The sequence below is a fragment of the Melanotaenia boesemani genome, chromosome 20 (assembly GCF_017639745.1).
Source record: "Melanotaenia boesemani isolate fMelBoe1 chromosome 20, fMelBoe1.pri, whole genome shotgun sequence".
In the NCBI taxonomy this organism is placed as follows: domain Eukaryota; kingdom Metazoa; phylum Chordata; class Actinopteri; order Atheriniformes; family Melanotaeniidae; genus Melanotaenia; species Melanotaenia boesemani.
Genome location: NC_055701.1, coordinates 22,105,732 through 22,119,877, shown reverse-complemented (window position 1 = coordinate 22,119,877; position 14,146 = coordinate 22,105,732). Strand labels below are relative to the sequence as shown.

The window sequence follows — 14,146 nt, the reverse complement described above, 5'->3', positions numbered from 1 at the left end:
AACGAAGAAAATCGCTGTGGAAATTAAATACAGGACGTGTTCAATAAAAAGGGAACTATAAGTCTACAAGAAGTGTGTCAGTCAGGGCAGGAATTCTTGGTGCACTAAAGTTACGTTCAAGATCCAGCAAATGTTCTTCTCGTTGTAAATCTGTTTGTCATTCATATTTATCGCTTGCTCCTCGTGTGTAACGTTTCTTGTTTAACCTATGCTGAACGCAGCTCGGGTGCTTCCGCCGAGTTTCCCGTGTAGACAGACAACCTTGGGTTTGGACGAGCATGTATGAAGTTCGTAGCGCGATATCTATGTATTTTCATGGAGTAAATCACACTAAACTCCATTCTTCACTAATGTAACACAGCTTCAACTCTTAGCTGGTACCACGTGTATAGGGTAAGTGGGAACAGATAATGAAAGGTGCAATATGTTATTCCCATCATCATGTGTTCATATATGTTCATTTTGGCAAAGTATGCCACTGTTTAAACCGTTTGAAATCATAGGGCTTCATCATTTTCTTGATGAAAATGCTGTCGGAAATAATGGCAAACTTCAAATAAAAAGTTACTCTTTTAAAACTCTAGTTTAAAGTATAAAAACAGCATATCAAATGTTGACAGTGATACATGTTTTAAATTCAAATTGTATGCTAATTTAGAATTTGGCAAGTAATAAAACTGATCAACGCAAAATATAGAATTTTTAACTGAAGGCGAATAGCCATTTTAATGGTGTATAATATCAAAAGACTCCATCTCCCCCAGGAAAATCTCTAAGCATGGGATGAGACAGGAAACTAACATTAAATGTGTGATCCTTGAGCGTCATTGCATTTGCAACATGTACAATTCTTTACTGGATATCAATGTGTGAGCATTGATGGTTGACAGTTTTACTGCTTCCACAAATTCAAATTAAAATGGAACCTGTCTTGCGATTTTGACTATTAAAACTTTGAAATGCTTTTTGAAAACCATGAACACAGCATCCCTCATGCTGAACAGGAGATGGGCTATCTAGTTTTTGTTTTGTTTTTATGAGCTATGTCATATAACATTTTTATCAGCTCACAGTCCAAAACTTCCAAACCAACAGTTTGGGTGTGCATTAGTGACACATTGAAATAGGTCCCTACCACGTCTGTGAAGGCATCATTAATGCTGAATAACATACATATTGTGGAGCAACATCTGCTGCCATCTCTGATATCTTTTGCACTGAAAACTTTGCTTCATCAGCAACACATTGCCAAACCACATTCTGCACGAAATAGTACATTTCTGCTGTAAAGGTGTGGTTTGTAAATGGACATTTCTGCAGTCCAGACTTGTCATCCACTAAAATCAAAGGCTCTTGAAGCCATTGAGCTGTTGAAATCCAATATCAATTTAGAGAATATATTTTTCTTCCAAATTAACAGCAAGAGTCCCACTTTTTTTGTGCTGTATTCTTTTATAGGCCAGAAATTGTCAAGAGATGCCAGGGCTTTTAAATGAGTAAGCACATATTACAAAAAAATAAAATAAAATGGCCTAGCCACTAATTTAAACCATAAAACATAACGGGTAAACCCATAAATAAGATCAATAAAACAGGCAAAACATGTTTTATCATTTTGAAATGTTGTATCCTCCAACAAGTGATTATGATTTACATTTTAAATTTAATTAAAATCCTGTTTGCTTTCCTTCTTCACTATGTAACAAAATTTGTGATGTATCCCAGCAGTGAATCATCCAGATCAGTGCTGAAATGTCCATGCCGCAGATCACACGTCTCCCTCTGCTGAGGCAGTTCAGGTCCATCCACCACCAGTACCTGCTCCTCCCCCCTACCGCTCCTCTCACTGTGCCCAAAAGAGCTTTGATCCAGAGTGGATATCGACGGCCCGGCCAGCCCAGCGAGAACAAGCCTCCATGGCAGAAGATTAACTTTGACTTCAAAAAGGGTTTGGATGGTATAAAGAAGCACTTCACACTGCTGAAAAATGAGTTTTTTAACCGCTGGGTGGGCCCAGAAGGCAAACCAATCCTTGAACACATGCTGGAGCAGAACAGGGTGGTATGGGAGTTCAGAGGTCCTGAGAGCTTGGAGGACTGGACGGTGTCCTCAGATAAAGAGATAGGAGGCCAAAGCAAAGTTTACCTGAAGCTTGGAAGGAACAATACCTGCTTTCTGTATGGGACTCTGAATTCAACTCCTCCAAGAGATGGAGAAACACGTTACAGTGGATACTGCACAATGCGCTCAAAGCAACCACTGGTTAGTGCCCTGCTTTTTTATTTATTTATTTATTTTTTGCATTGCTGCTTTTAGTTGGATGAATCTGGTTCGGCTTGATAAATTCCTCAAATGTTCTCCACCTGGCACCTGTCTGTTGTTTTTAATTTGGCAGTAGCAGCATTTACATAATGACCACATCTTGATTTAAATTTAACCCCCTAACTATCTTTTGCTTCTCTAAGGTTGCATTCAATAGAAAAAAGCACCATGATTGGACCAGTTTTAACACCCTACATTTACGGGTTCGTGGAGATGGCCGCCCATGGATGATCAACATAAGCACAGAAACATACTTCTCCCATCAGAAAGATGACATCTACAATTACTTCCTCTACACCAGGGGAGGGCCCTACTGGCAAGATGTAAAGGTGAACAAACAGACTTACAAAGGCTTTATCCGCTGCCTGGCCAAAACAAAAGTAACCACAAAAAAAAAGACCAGACTAATATTTCACTGGACTGCCTTTAGTGTTGATTGCTGCAGCATTCGCTGAGATGCTGTTTTGATAAGCTTGTGCAATGTCACAAGATTTATTTCCATCCACTGTTGCCTTAATTTGTCACCATCATCTTGTATAGATGATGGGAGAGTGACCACTGAGCAAAGCCTTCTCCAGCACATCCCAAAGATTCTCAGTGGGGTTCAGGTCTGGACTCTGTGGTGGCCCATCCATGTGTGAAAAGGATGTCTCTTTCACTGAACCAGTCTTTCACAATTTGAGCCTGAGGAATCCTGATATATCTTGGAATATGGCCGTGCCATCAGGGAAGATGATGATGCTAATTCACTATATTCTGGTATCAGCTGATCTCATTCTTTGGGCACATAATGACCTGACCAACCCACATCATAGACTTCCCCCACAAGCTTGTAGACACTTGGCATGATGGCTGCGTCATTTCATCTTTCTCTCTTCCTATCACTATCCTTCCAGTTTGTAATGTTAGTAGTTTCTAGTCTCCGTAGATGTTTTCTCTGCTTGATGCATGCCAATGATTTGACCTTTTTAAACAGACCATCTTTTCCACGACCACGGGATGTGTATTTCCACATGTTTAAGAAATGAGAAGCTCCTCATTGCATCAGTTAGGGTTAAATAATTTATTGCCAGGTGAAAGATAATCACTCATGCAGTAATTATACAATGGGAGGCTTGTACCTACAGTATTTGCTTTGTTAAATCCCAGTGGTGACTTCTTTTGGCCAGACAGTATATGTCAGTGTTAGAGGTATTGAGCAGAGCTATGGAATGTGTTGATCAAACTGAAGACTACTTTAAGTATTTGGCACACTAGTATATGGTTTTGTAGATTAAATCTTGGGTGAATTAAATGATCTATGTCTCATTTGCAGATACCTTTTTCCAAGTTCTTTCTCACACATCGAGGGAGAATACAAGATGATCAACATCCTCTTTGGCTCGACAAGGTACTGTCAAATATAAAACGCACAAATACAAACATAACAACCTGCAAATGTACTTGACAATTTCCACTGATAGTTCATGATTATGTGTTTACAGGTCAACACCATTGGTTTTACTCTGGGGGATAAAACAGATGGTCCATTCCAGCTAGAGATCGATTTCATTGGTGTCTGCAAAGATTATGCTCACACTGAGGAGTTTGCCTATGAAGCATATAAGAGGAATCCGGAAGTTTGAGATGTATCATAGCGCTTTGGTTGAACACCCAAACACCTCAACCTGTTCAAACAACTTTCATTTGGATTGTCGTCCATCTACTGAAACATCAACTTGTATTTATTTGTAAAACTTAAAGCTTTTTGTGTTTTAAACTAAGCAAATAGGGTAACGTCAAAACTGCTGTAGGTGATCTTTCAGTCTCATCAAGATTCACTTCTTTAAGTAACTTCTGTCAATAACTTCATTAATAAAATATTTTTCACATTTAAAACATTGTGATTTTATTAGAAAAATCAAATAACATTCAGAACAACTGCCTTGACAACACTTAGAATCATTTCCGGTCAAATTTTTATTCTTAGAATAATGTTTTTTTTAAAAAAAACATAAAACTTGTAAAAAACAGAATTGGAAACTCTTATTGCAATCTAAGAGAATATACTATCCACTAAGAGACAAAAAGAATTATTTTAGGAAAAATGCTTTTTAAACAAATACACAAACCTAGAAACTCTGCAAGATAGGCTGCAGAGAAGATAGGAGCAGTCTACTTTGCTACAACAAGCTAAAAGATTGCATACGTCAAAAGCAAGCACAACATTTCTACATCATGACAAGTCCTCTCCTCGCCCCAAGTAGACCCTCTTTTTTCTGCTTGCGGCCTTCCATTTGTTTTGTCCTCCTTTCCTCCCTACAACAAACAGAACATCTATGAAAGACAGTGTCTGAATAATTTGTTACAAACGTTTTATTAAGATTATTTTAAGTCATACCTTGACTGGACTTTGTGTTGTTTGTAACTTTCCTGACGTGTGTCTGAGACAAGAGACTTGTTTCCTGATGGGTTTTCTTTGGTCTCTCCAAACGGCTTAAGTTTACCTGTAAAAAGAATAAATCATTAATGTTGTGTCTTGCCTAGTAATATAATTTTAAACCAAGATCTTAAGAAAAGTTTTATACCTTTATGTGGCTTGTAGGTGAGAGGACGCGACAGACTCGCTTTCAGATCAAAATTCGGTTTCTTCTCTTTCCCAGGGGTTGCTGAAGTGCTTGTGTTGCCGGTGAAAACGAATAGTCCTTTTAGGGGGGAAAACAAGCTATTTACCTTTTCTTCCCAGACAGACATCTAAATCAAAAGACCATTAGAGGAACTGAAAGATAGAAGTACCTGGCGTTTTTGGCGCAGAAAAAGTTGAATTCCTGAAACTTTGGGGCTTTCCTGCACCAGCAGTCTGCTTTTTGGGGGTGCTGGAAGCCATGCAAGGTGACATGCGTGCCGGTGTTTTCACCAAAGATCTCTTAAGCTTGTTGTCACAAGTTGCTTCTGAGAATCTGCAAAACAAGGACATCAGGCTGTTAGTGTCACATAAAATATATTTCCTTTAATTGATCCAGTTAAAGAAAGATAGAAAAAAAAAAAGAAAGTGTCTCACCGCACATTGATCCTGCGCGTGGAAAGGATAGATGGTCTGAATGGAACATCTTTCCCTGCAGCTTTATTAGGTGGAACTTTACTGGCTGAGAGCAAAGTGTGTCCGCAGTCTTCTTCAGCTGGTTTACCATTCCCCGGGGCAGGGCTGAACACAGTGGCACGGGCTGGATTTTTCTTCTGTTTCACACAAAAATATCCATTACTGCACATCAGACATTATCAGGATATACAGCAGTTGTATACGATGAGTCAGTGGTTCTACTTACCATGTGGGCTTTGCCATCGGGTTGCTGCAATTTAGTGTTGTCTGAAAGCTCCTAAAAAATTGAATATAAATAAATGTGTACTTATGAACAAAATACTTATTAAAGAATGAAATCCAATGGTTTAGAAGGAAATACCTTAAGTTCTTTCACCGGCTTCCTGTAGGTTTCCATCTGCTTTGTCTTCCGCTGGAGGAAGGTGTCAATGGACTCCATTTTATTAAACTGTGCCTCATGCAGTTTTTTGAAGTCTAAATAAGAGATGGAATTGAAACAAGCATTAACAAACAAGGTCGTGACTTAACCCCTGCTTACTAGTATTTGTTAAAATATTATTTTTAACTTACTAGGAGTGACAGGCTTCAACAGAGTCTTGTTCTTCTGCTGGAGACCTTGGTAACGAGGGATTTTACCAGCTTTAGCCACTTTTGGTGCCTTTTCTGAAAATAGGTGTTAAATGGGAAAATTATCTATAAAGAGTGACTACACACATGGTCATATAAATAAAAAATTAGAAGATTTTATTTTAATACACCATGACACCAACCTGTTCCACCACACGCAGGCGGTTCATCCTTCGTGTCAGCCTGCTGCTGCTCACCGATGGTGGTCTGAAGCTCCTTATGGGACACTGGTTCAGTTTTTTCACAGTCTTCATCAGATGACGTCTTTCTCCTCTTAGCACTTTTTGCAGTGGAGGATGTGCTGTGCGAATTTATTTCAGCATCACCCTTAACAAAAAATATTTTTTAAATTTAAGACTGAAACAAGGTAATTATGTGCTTAAAAAGTACATGCAGATCGTAATATTCAATTGCGTCCTTGTCATTGACTTTAATTTGCTTTTAATAGTCATATACCTGTGCAGCATTTGGTTTCATCTTGACATCACCCTCTGTTACGGTTGTATTTTCGGTAACCTTTCTCTTGGTGGCTTTGCCTCTACCCCGACATGTGTTTACGAACACTGTGGTGCTAAAAGCGGCGTCCTTGCAATCTCCATCTTGACTGTCCTTCTCATCCTCTTGGACATTATCGTTGCTCTGAAAAGAGAACACACCACTTAGCACGCACTGGAAAATGACCACAATGCATTTTTTTTTATGGATCATTAATGTAGTAATTAATTAGGAGAAAGTTACCCGTTTTTCCTCTTCGTTGTTGTTATCTTGTTGATAATGCTGTTTTAGGGCTTTGAGGAGTTTGTGGGCCTATTATAGAAGAAAATACATTTGTTTTGCATATAGTCCAGTCATGGGTGCTAATGTTACCAAACAGCTGCCGTTAGCCTTAAGACTAGCTTCAAAACTGTCTGAGCTATCTGCAACAACTAAAAAGTTCATTTACCTTCATGTTCGCCTTAAGCCCGAGCTCCTTAGCGAGGCCTCGCAAATCAGCATATTTCATGGAGTCCAAATCCATGCTGGTATAACCGTTTATTCCCTATTTTTTTAAACGAGACCAAGTCAAACACGGGTTTGTAACTTATTCAAAATGAGACTTAGTCTTCTTTGTCAATAAAGTGGGAGTTGTCCTCGCCCGACAGTTAAAATAACCTCCAATTCAAAACACAGCAGTATCAGCTGTGTGATTGGCTTTTAGTCTTGACCGGATATGCCTGGTAGCCAATCGGAGAGAAGCTCGTTAACGTGTGTGTTTTTTTCTGCCTAAAAGAAATTATAATAACCAATTAGTTAACATAATATTGATTATTTAATTTCACTTTTAATTATGCGATTTTCTTTTATAAAGAATGTTTACATTTTTATTTTACTTTTTCTACCAGATGACGGAACACCGGATGGCGGTAGTATTCCACAGGCCGCGCGCACTGATGTAAAACATGTAGAAGAAGAAGCAGCTCGCTTTCTTTCTCTCTTCCAATACATTAGCGCGGTATAGTGTCAAGCAAAGTTTCGTAAAACTCATTTTAATGGAATTTGAAAAGAGCATCTTACTTAGACGCATAGACGACTTAAAGATGACCGCAGCTGCAGGACACTTGACTCTCCATTGTCAGCAGTGCAACACCGTCCTGGCAGACTCCTTTGGGATTTGTGGAGAGTTGAAATGCATGGAGTCTGTCATGTGCCAAAGTAAGTTTACTTCTCTCGAAGAAGCAAATGTTTTATTACTTTTGGCTGTTTCTTTTTAAAAAAAAAAATTATTTTATTTATTTATATTTGTTCATTTCTTTTCAAATTTACCAGATTGTTTTATACGCATTGTTGATTAATTTTATGTAGTTGTCATGGGAACCCATGATAATACATGACCCAAAATATAATTGACTTAAGTACCTTCACAGTGGGTTTTGGTTAAATTTAGAGTGGTCTAAAATGGCACTTAGATCATTAAGATCATTACAGAATATTTTAATTATTTTGTGTATATTTTTGCTTTTGCAAGTTTTTACTTTTAATTGTCTCCCAAACGATATGATCAATACTGCCTTTCCCCCCTCAGAAGTAACCAATGATGTGGTTGTTGGTGATAAAGTAGTTTCTGGACATACAGGGAGACTGGCTAATTGGTGAGTATGGTTTTGGCTTTTGAAGATGTATGCATATTAAGCACAATAAGCCATCTTTTTCTTTACTACTCTTGTTTGTTTAGCATCTACAGCCATCTAAAATGCCGTTCCTGCCACTGTGTTCTGGGGAAAGTTATTTACTCAGCTCCATCCTATTTAGCTTCTGTTCGCTCCATCTTTCTTCTCCACAAAGCAAACATCAGCTGGTAAGCCATCCCACTTCTGCTTTAGCACACAAGCGTGTTGACTTCTTGTGTTTGCAGCTGCCCAGAGAGGCTAAAATAAAAATATGATTTATTAGTGTTGTCTAAAACATGAAGGGATTTTCTCAAAGTGGAGTTTGGAGATAAAATACAAACTCCAGATACCTTGCTCCTGATATATAATAATGCTTAGAATATATTTAAAATAGGTTTCTGGTGAGGAAATTTAATAGAATTAATTGCGCATGCATAACTCCTTTAAATATTGGTTTTCTTTTTCTACAGTTACATCCTTAACAGCTGCTCAATGGTGAAAGCATCAACATTTACGTTTGATCTGAAGCCACTCAAAGAAACCATGAGTGAGGTGAGAAAACAAAAAGTATCAATGTTTGCAATGAAGTAGCGTAACTTAATTGCACTTATTCTGACTTATTGTATAGTAAAATAACCTCCATTTAAGATGATTAGATTTTCATAACCAAACTGTCGTTTTGACAAATTAAAACTGCTGAGATTAGTCACTTTAGTCAAATCACTTTTTTTCACTTTCTTTGCAGATGAAACAACAGTTTAAAGAGCAGATGGATGAGATGTTGCACATCAAGAGCAGACTGGCTGACATGACTGTTAGCAGTGAATTGAGCAAGTAGTGTGCACAAGCAATCGAACCGGCCCTGAGATTAGTGACCTCTAAAGTTTTTGTTGTATTTGTATGTTACTGGGGGCCATTTATGTCTTTCCATATGTCTCTGCAGCTGATAAAAATGTTAATTCATTTAGATTCTTTCTGGATAAAGTTGCACAGTACAAACCTCACTTCACTTCTAGTAGCTGAGTTTAAGATTCTGTTGGTATGTTGAAGCAAGATGTTTCTCATCTGAAAAGGTTTTATAAGCGTCTCATTCACACTTTGTATTAAACTACCAAAGTTGGGATAAGTTGGAAACTATGGCTAGCTGCTCCCATTTCAGTGTCCTTGTTTTATATCTGCATCAGAATGAATACATATACTATGTCTGTTTTGCTTTGTCAATAAAGTGAATAATTTCTGATTATTTCATATCGCCAGAGATGCAGGGGACAGTTTTTGTCCCCATCAATAGTCTTTATACAAAGATATTAGTTCGCCTAACCTCATAGGTCCTACCTGGATTTCTTAAAGAAGATACTTTTAAAAACTTCTATTTGAAAATGATTAAAAGATAGATTCACCGCTACTTTATTAGGAATGCCTTACTAGTATTGGGTTGGACCCCCTTTTGCCTTTTTAAACTGCTTCATGGCATAGATTCATCAAGGTGTTGGAAACACCAGACATTTTGCTCCATATTGACATGACAGCATCACACAGTTGCTGCAGGTTTGTCGGCTGCATCCATGATGAGAATCTTCCGTTCAACCACATCCCAAAGCTGCTCTACTGAACTGAGATCTGGTGGCTGTGGAGGCCATAGGAGTCCAGTGAACTCATTGTCATGTTCATGAAACTAGGTGGAGATGATTTGAGCTTTGACATGATGCATTATCCTGCTGGAGGTAGCCATCAGAAGATGCTACACGGTGGTCATAAATGGATAGACATGGTTAGCAATAGCACTCAGGTAGACTGTGGTGCTTCAAATATGCCACGTTGGTACTAAGGAGCTCAAAGTGTGTTGATGACAATTTAACAAGCAATGGCTCAGGTGGACCTAATAGGGCCAGTGTGATATACTTGACATATAGAGTTAAAATCACCACTATTATTTTGGGACATTTCCAATCATGATTTATTTACATATGGTCCATTGTACAGTTTTTTTTTTAATAGATCCAACATTTGTACTGCTTTATCTCTGTTAATACAATTAGGATGTCTGGTACCAACAGGTAACTTAAAAATTAAAATTTTATTTGTGTTTTACTGTGACAAACTTTAACTGGCACTTTTTAAATTGTTATGTATACAAATAAATCCGCCCCCCCCTTGCCTAACAATAAGTAGGCATCTAAAGGTGTTCATCACATTGCTGAATGATTTCTACAAGCTCGAAATTCAGTTTGTCCACATTTTTCCTGACAACATCAATACAGTACTAGCAAACACTGCTGCAACTGTAAGCAAACAACACCCAGAAGTCCAGTTGGCACCATGCTGCATTTTATTGCTGATTTTCTGATACAGACTTTTTTTTCTATTATTTTAAGTAAATACAAAACCAGACAAGAGGCTCACACATAATAAGCATGCCCATTTCCTCCTTCTGGAGTGCATAGTTTCTACACAGTCCACCTCCTCGGTGAAAAAGTTAATCAACAAAGTAACGTCATTAATCTTATGCCTTCGCTGTTTTTTTTGTTTTTTTTTTCGTTCTTTGAACATGGGAACAAAGGTTGATCTATTTCTCAGCTCCACTATGGTTGTTGTGCCAGATCACATTTGACACAACAGAATATGAGAGCAGAAACTTCTCTGTTCTTTCCTCTTTTTTTTGTGACACAAGACTTTTTGATATAACAGGCTTGTTAATCCATAAAACCACAACCCGCTGTTGAAGCTACATCAGTGAGCCTGCTGCAGTGTCAAATTACCCCCATTTAACTGAACATCAGATCTCAGTACCCTAATTACACTCATTCACATTACAAAGTTGGATTATTGCATGCAATACAAATCATTCATCACTTTGCTAAGTCATGCATATTTTTTTAAACCCATATATTCACGTCGCATCGACGTCTACTTGCTTATAAACTGATTATAAATCCCCAGAAACAGCATTATATGGTTTCTAGAATACAGTATTCAAGACATTATGGTGATGATGACGATGGTGATGGTGTGTTAATACAGAGAGAAAAGTGCTTTTTAAGCAAACATCCTTCCAGGAGTCCTTTGCAGCCACATGGTTACTTAAAAGTCTGCATTTCTAAAGGAAGGGGTGGGTTTTTGTGGATTTAAAAATGCTACAAGAATTTAAATCTAAACCATCTCTCAAGTACCAGTTGTTTTTGATAACACATCATAATGTAATGTAATACTTTGAAGCCAAATATATTGTATGGCTCACGTAAAATAATAAAAAAAAAAATAGAAGCTAAAAAGAGTGTAGACAATGAACAGAAGGGGAGGTTTCCAAGTGATGTTACACAATCTTTTACATACCAACATCCTGGAACTAAACTCATGCATTATTGTTCGTTATTGCTTCTAAAACTAATCAAATACAATTTTATGGATTAAAATAGAACACTCTGAATCCCAAAACTATGTACAATGAAATATGGTGAGATCTTAAATCTAGGACTACATCACTATGAATCCCTACAAATATGATCCAAATCTAAGATTAAAGTTCTACTCTGAGCATAACCTTTTCTCTAAAATTCATCTCATCCGAGACTCGTTTTCTGGGGAATTTATTTTTTGGCTGTTGCACATTGACTAAATCTTCTGGCTTTTTAAGAAAGCTATTACATATCTCAATTGTGTGTTAAAAGGATTTAAGTCAATACTCTTATCATTAAATCCCCTGATTCAGCCATACTGACATTTAATTTCTCATCTTAAAAATTGTCTTACAATGACCTCATGCATTAAATTTGAGGGCAAAGCTGTGTTTAAATTTGGTTATTCTTAAAGGTGCATCACTCATTTGTTTTCTGAAACTGTTTTACTAGTTTTGAGCTTCAGCTCGGCCTAGAATTCGATTTCACTATTTTCAATGAAGCAAGCATCACTACTGGTCATGCATGGCTACTATAATGTTGGCACCACAGTCCTGCTAAATAAGCTAATGCACATGAGTCTATACATATCTTAATGGAAGACATTGGTGATTTTGTTGCTTTCAACAACTTGTCACTTGTTTATACAATATACAGTTTGGTCAACAACATGACAGTTAAGATCAAATATTGCACAGATCCCGGTAAAGTGTTTTTTATATATGTCACGATTTATGCCACAAAAATAAAACTAAAAAATGACAAATTAGATCCACGTGTAGTGTGCTTAGGATGTCCTGCTTTTACGTGTCTAAAATAAATTGTTTCACGGTGGACTGAATGTGGGTGCAGACAAATACCACAAGTGGCAAAATTTAAATCTACTTGCAGACTTTGCAAAGGAAATCACATTATGTGAAATGTGATGATGTGAAGTGATGGTACAAAAATAACATCTTGTCATCCTTTGTAAAAGACGTTCAAGAGTGTAGTTTGAGTGAGACATTATTTTTCTCAAAACAGCTGGACAGAAATCAAACAATCTGCTTATGTATCAATCACCTCCCCAAAACTAAAACTGCTATGGTGGTTGATAACCATTAAGCTACTCATCCTGATCAAGCTCCTTTTCAGTGATGTTGGACTTGCTGTGGCAATGAGGTAGTACAAAATAACAAAAACAATAAAATAAAAAAAAAATCTAATTTCATCACAGGCCTTGATCTTTGCTACAGTACCTTGTGTCTTTACTTCTTTCACAGAAATTGGGAGCAGACATTTTTTTATTATTTTGATCTATTTTTTTCCCTTTCTTGTTCGGTAAGTATAAGTAATCATTTTTAACATTGCAAAAACTTCACACAGATTACACCTTCCAAGACATTGTTTGAAATTTAACCAAACTATGTGGTTTTTGCCAATTCTGTGGCTGCAGAGCTTGTATTACATAAGGTTACATGGGCATAACCAAAGTGTGCAACTCTGAGGTCAGACGCTTCCGAATCTTGGCAGCTGTCCTCGGTGAGCATTAGGCTGCAGAAACAGGCCAGGACGAGAGAGGATGTTGCGGAGGAGAGATAGCCAGCGTCCCAGAAACATCAGGAAGGAGGACGTGTGTGGCAGAAATCCAGGAGGTCATCTTGACAACAGCTCTCCTTTGGAGGCTTTGGTAGTGGTGGTAATGTGTTGGTTATACTGGGTCATCTCTGAATGGAGACATACTTTCAGTCTAGGATTCAGCTGGTTTCATTGATAGGATATTTTCTCCTAGAATGATAATTTCCATTATTGTGTAGCTCAGATTAAGCTGAAATACTTTTGTAGATAAAAAGCCAAAATAACTTAACAGTATTTCGAACAACGAGTTTCTAGGTATGTATAGATATCGCTACACTATCAAATTTAACTTTAAGAAGAGAAGGTTCTAGCAGAAACACTGACCTTGGTGAGAGCTGGTCCGAAACGATGCAGAAATATTCCCTCTGTGCTGAGGGCTGCAGCTGCACACAATGGTAAACAAAAGCCGGAGGTTCTTCTTCTACGGTGGCACATTACTGAATTGTCGGGCTTATTTCGATGAGAGGAGTCCCATCGTCAAGGACACACTTAATAGAAAATAAACCAAAACCCTGAGGACCCCCTTCTCTCCCGCCCCCCGCATGAGCCGACGAGGAGAGAAGAAGGTCCTGTCGTCCTCTTCTCCAAACACCCTCCGATCTACGCCATTTTTGCTCTGCTACTACGAGCTAGCGGAAGAATGCGATGATTGTGGCGGAAACCTGTCAATCAAAGATAAAGCCCGCCCCGGAATGAACCATTTTTCTTCTTTTGTCTTTTACAGACGTCAATCAAGTTTGTGGACTTTACCAACTCGTGTCAATGCGGAATTTAGACAATTTAGGATTATTCTGTTTGTTTTTTTTAAGTACGGGAACTTAAAATATTAGTTATTAGTTACAAACTTATTGAATTCATTTGACATAAAACTGGGCAAGTAGTTCAGTTAACAGAGAAAGATATATTATGTTTTGGCAATAAGGACACGGACAAAGACTTTATCTAGGTTCTACTCCACT

At 37.8% G+C, this 14,146-nt stretch overlaps 3 protein-coding genes and 1 long non-coding RNA gene across 5 annotated transcripts; 2 read left to right on the top strand and 2 right to left on the bottom strand.

Moving 5' to 3' along the window:
• The first annotated feature begins 126 nt into the window (after positions 1 to 126).
• ndufaf1 (NADH:ubiquinone oxidoreductase complex assembly factor 1) lies at positions 127 to 4,214 on the top strand. 2 transcript variants are annotated; one of them, XM_041971524.1, is made up of 5 exons: positions 127 to 393; positions 1,729 to 2,262; positions 2,466 to 2,651; positions 3,638 to 3,712; positions 3,807 to 4,214. In XM_041971524.1, the coding sequence occupies exons 2-5, from the start codon at positions 1,753 to 1,755 to the stop codon at positions 3,945 to 3,947; spliced, it is 912 nt and encodes a 303-aa protein (XP_041827458.1). In that variant the 5' UTR covers positions 127 to 393; positions 1,729 to 1,752; the 3' UTR covers positions 3,948 to 4,214. The 2 variants fall into 2 exon arrangements, with proteins under 2 accessions (XP_041827458.1, XP_041827457.1); XM_041971523.1 differs by having other exon boundaries at positions 128 to 393; positions 1,726 to 2,262.
• A 57-nt stretch (positions 4,215 to 4,271) lies between these two features.
• nusap1 (nucleolar and spindle associated protein 1) lies at positions 4,272 to 7,177 on the bottom strand. Its single transcript, XM_041971522.1, has 12 exons — positions 6,972 to 7,177; positions 6,767 to 6,835; positions 6,485 to 6,667; positions 6,172 to 6,355; positions 5,972 to 6,064; positions 5,763 to 5,875; positions 5,628 to 5,678; positions 5,363 to 5,538; positions 5,098 to 5,261; positions 4,890 to 5,006; positions 4,703 to 4,808; positions 4,272 to 4,620 (listed from the first exon to the last, which is right to left on the bottom strand). The coding sequence occupies exons 1-12, from the start codon at positions 7,044 to 7,046 to the stop codon at positions 4,533 to 4,535; spliced, it is 1,419 nt and encodes a 472-aa protein (XP_041827456.1). The 5' UTR covers positions 7,047 to 7,177; the 3' UTR covers positions 4,272 to 4,532.
• A 260-nt stretch (positions 7,178 to 7,437) lies between these two features.
• Positions 7,438 to 9,415, top strand: oip5 (opa interacting protein 5). The gene is made up of 5 exons (XM_041971525.1): positions 7,438 to 7,720; positions 8,091 to 8,157; positions 8,241 to 8,363; positions 8,646 to 8,727; positions 8,921 to 9,415. The coding sequence occupies exons 1-5, from the start codon at positions 7,558 to 7,560 to the stop codon at positions 9,011 to 9,013; spliced, it is 528 nt and encodes a 175-aa protein (XP_041827459.1). The 5' UTR covers positions 7,438 to 7,557; the 3' UTR covers positions 9,014 to 9,415.
• Positions 9,416 to 10,169: 754 nt separating this feature from the next.
• Positions 10,170 to 13,843, bottom strand: LOC121630954. Its single transcript, XR_006008643.1, has 2 exons — positions 13,512 to 13,843; positions 10,170 to 13,337 (listed from the first exon to the last, which is right to left on the bottom strand). It is a non-coding gene; the product is annotated as an uncharacterized LOC121630954 (long non-coding RNA).
• Between the last annotated feature and the right edge of the window lie 303 nt (positions 13,844 to 14,146).

Excerpts from the sequence above, each read along its gene's own strand:
- ndufaf1 (XM_041971524.1), top strand. The coding sequence starts at position 1,753 with ATGTCCATGCCGCAGATCACACGTCTCCCTCTGCTGAGGCAGTTCAGG. Across the intron at positions 2,263-2,465 it reads TGCGCTCAAAGCAACCACTG|GTTGCATTCAATAGAAAAAA; the intron begins GTTAGTGCCCTG and ends TGCTTCTCTAAG. Across the intron at positions 2,652-3,637 it reads CCTACTGGCAAGATGTAAAG|ATACCTTTTTCCAAGTTCTT; the intron begins GTGAACAAACAG and ends TCTCATTTGCAG.
- nusap1 (XM_041971522.1), bottom strand. The coding sequence starts at position 7,046 with ATGGATTTGGACTCCATGAAATATGCTGATTTGCGAGGCCTCGCTAAG. Across the intron at positions 5,679-5,762 it reads AGCCGGTGAAAGAACTTAAG|GAGCTTTCAGACAACACTAA; the intron begins GTATTTCCTTCT and ends TCAATTTTTTAG. Across the intron at positions 4,621-4,702 it reads CAACACAAAGTCCAGTCAAG|GGAGGAAAGGAGGACAAAAC; the intron begins GTATGACTTAAA and ends TGTTTGTTGTAG.
- oip5 (XM_041971525.1), top strand. The coding sequence starts at position 7,558 with ATGGAATTTGAAAAGAGCATCTTACTTAGACGCATAGACGACTTAAAG. Across the intron at positions 8,158-8,240 it reads ACAGGGAGACTGGCTAATTG|CATCTACAGCCATCTAAAAT; the intron begins GTGAGTATGGTT and ends TTGTTTGTTTAG. Across the intron at positions 8,728-8,920 it reads TCAAAGAAACCATGAGTGAG|ATGAAACAACAGTTTAAAGA; the intron begins GTGAGAAAACAA and ends CTTTCTTTGCAG.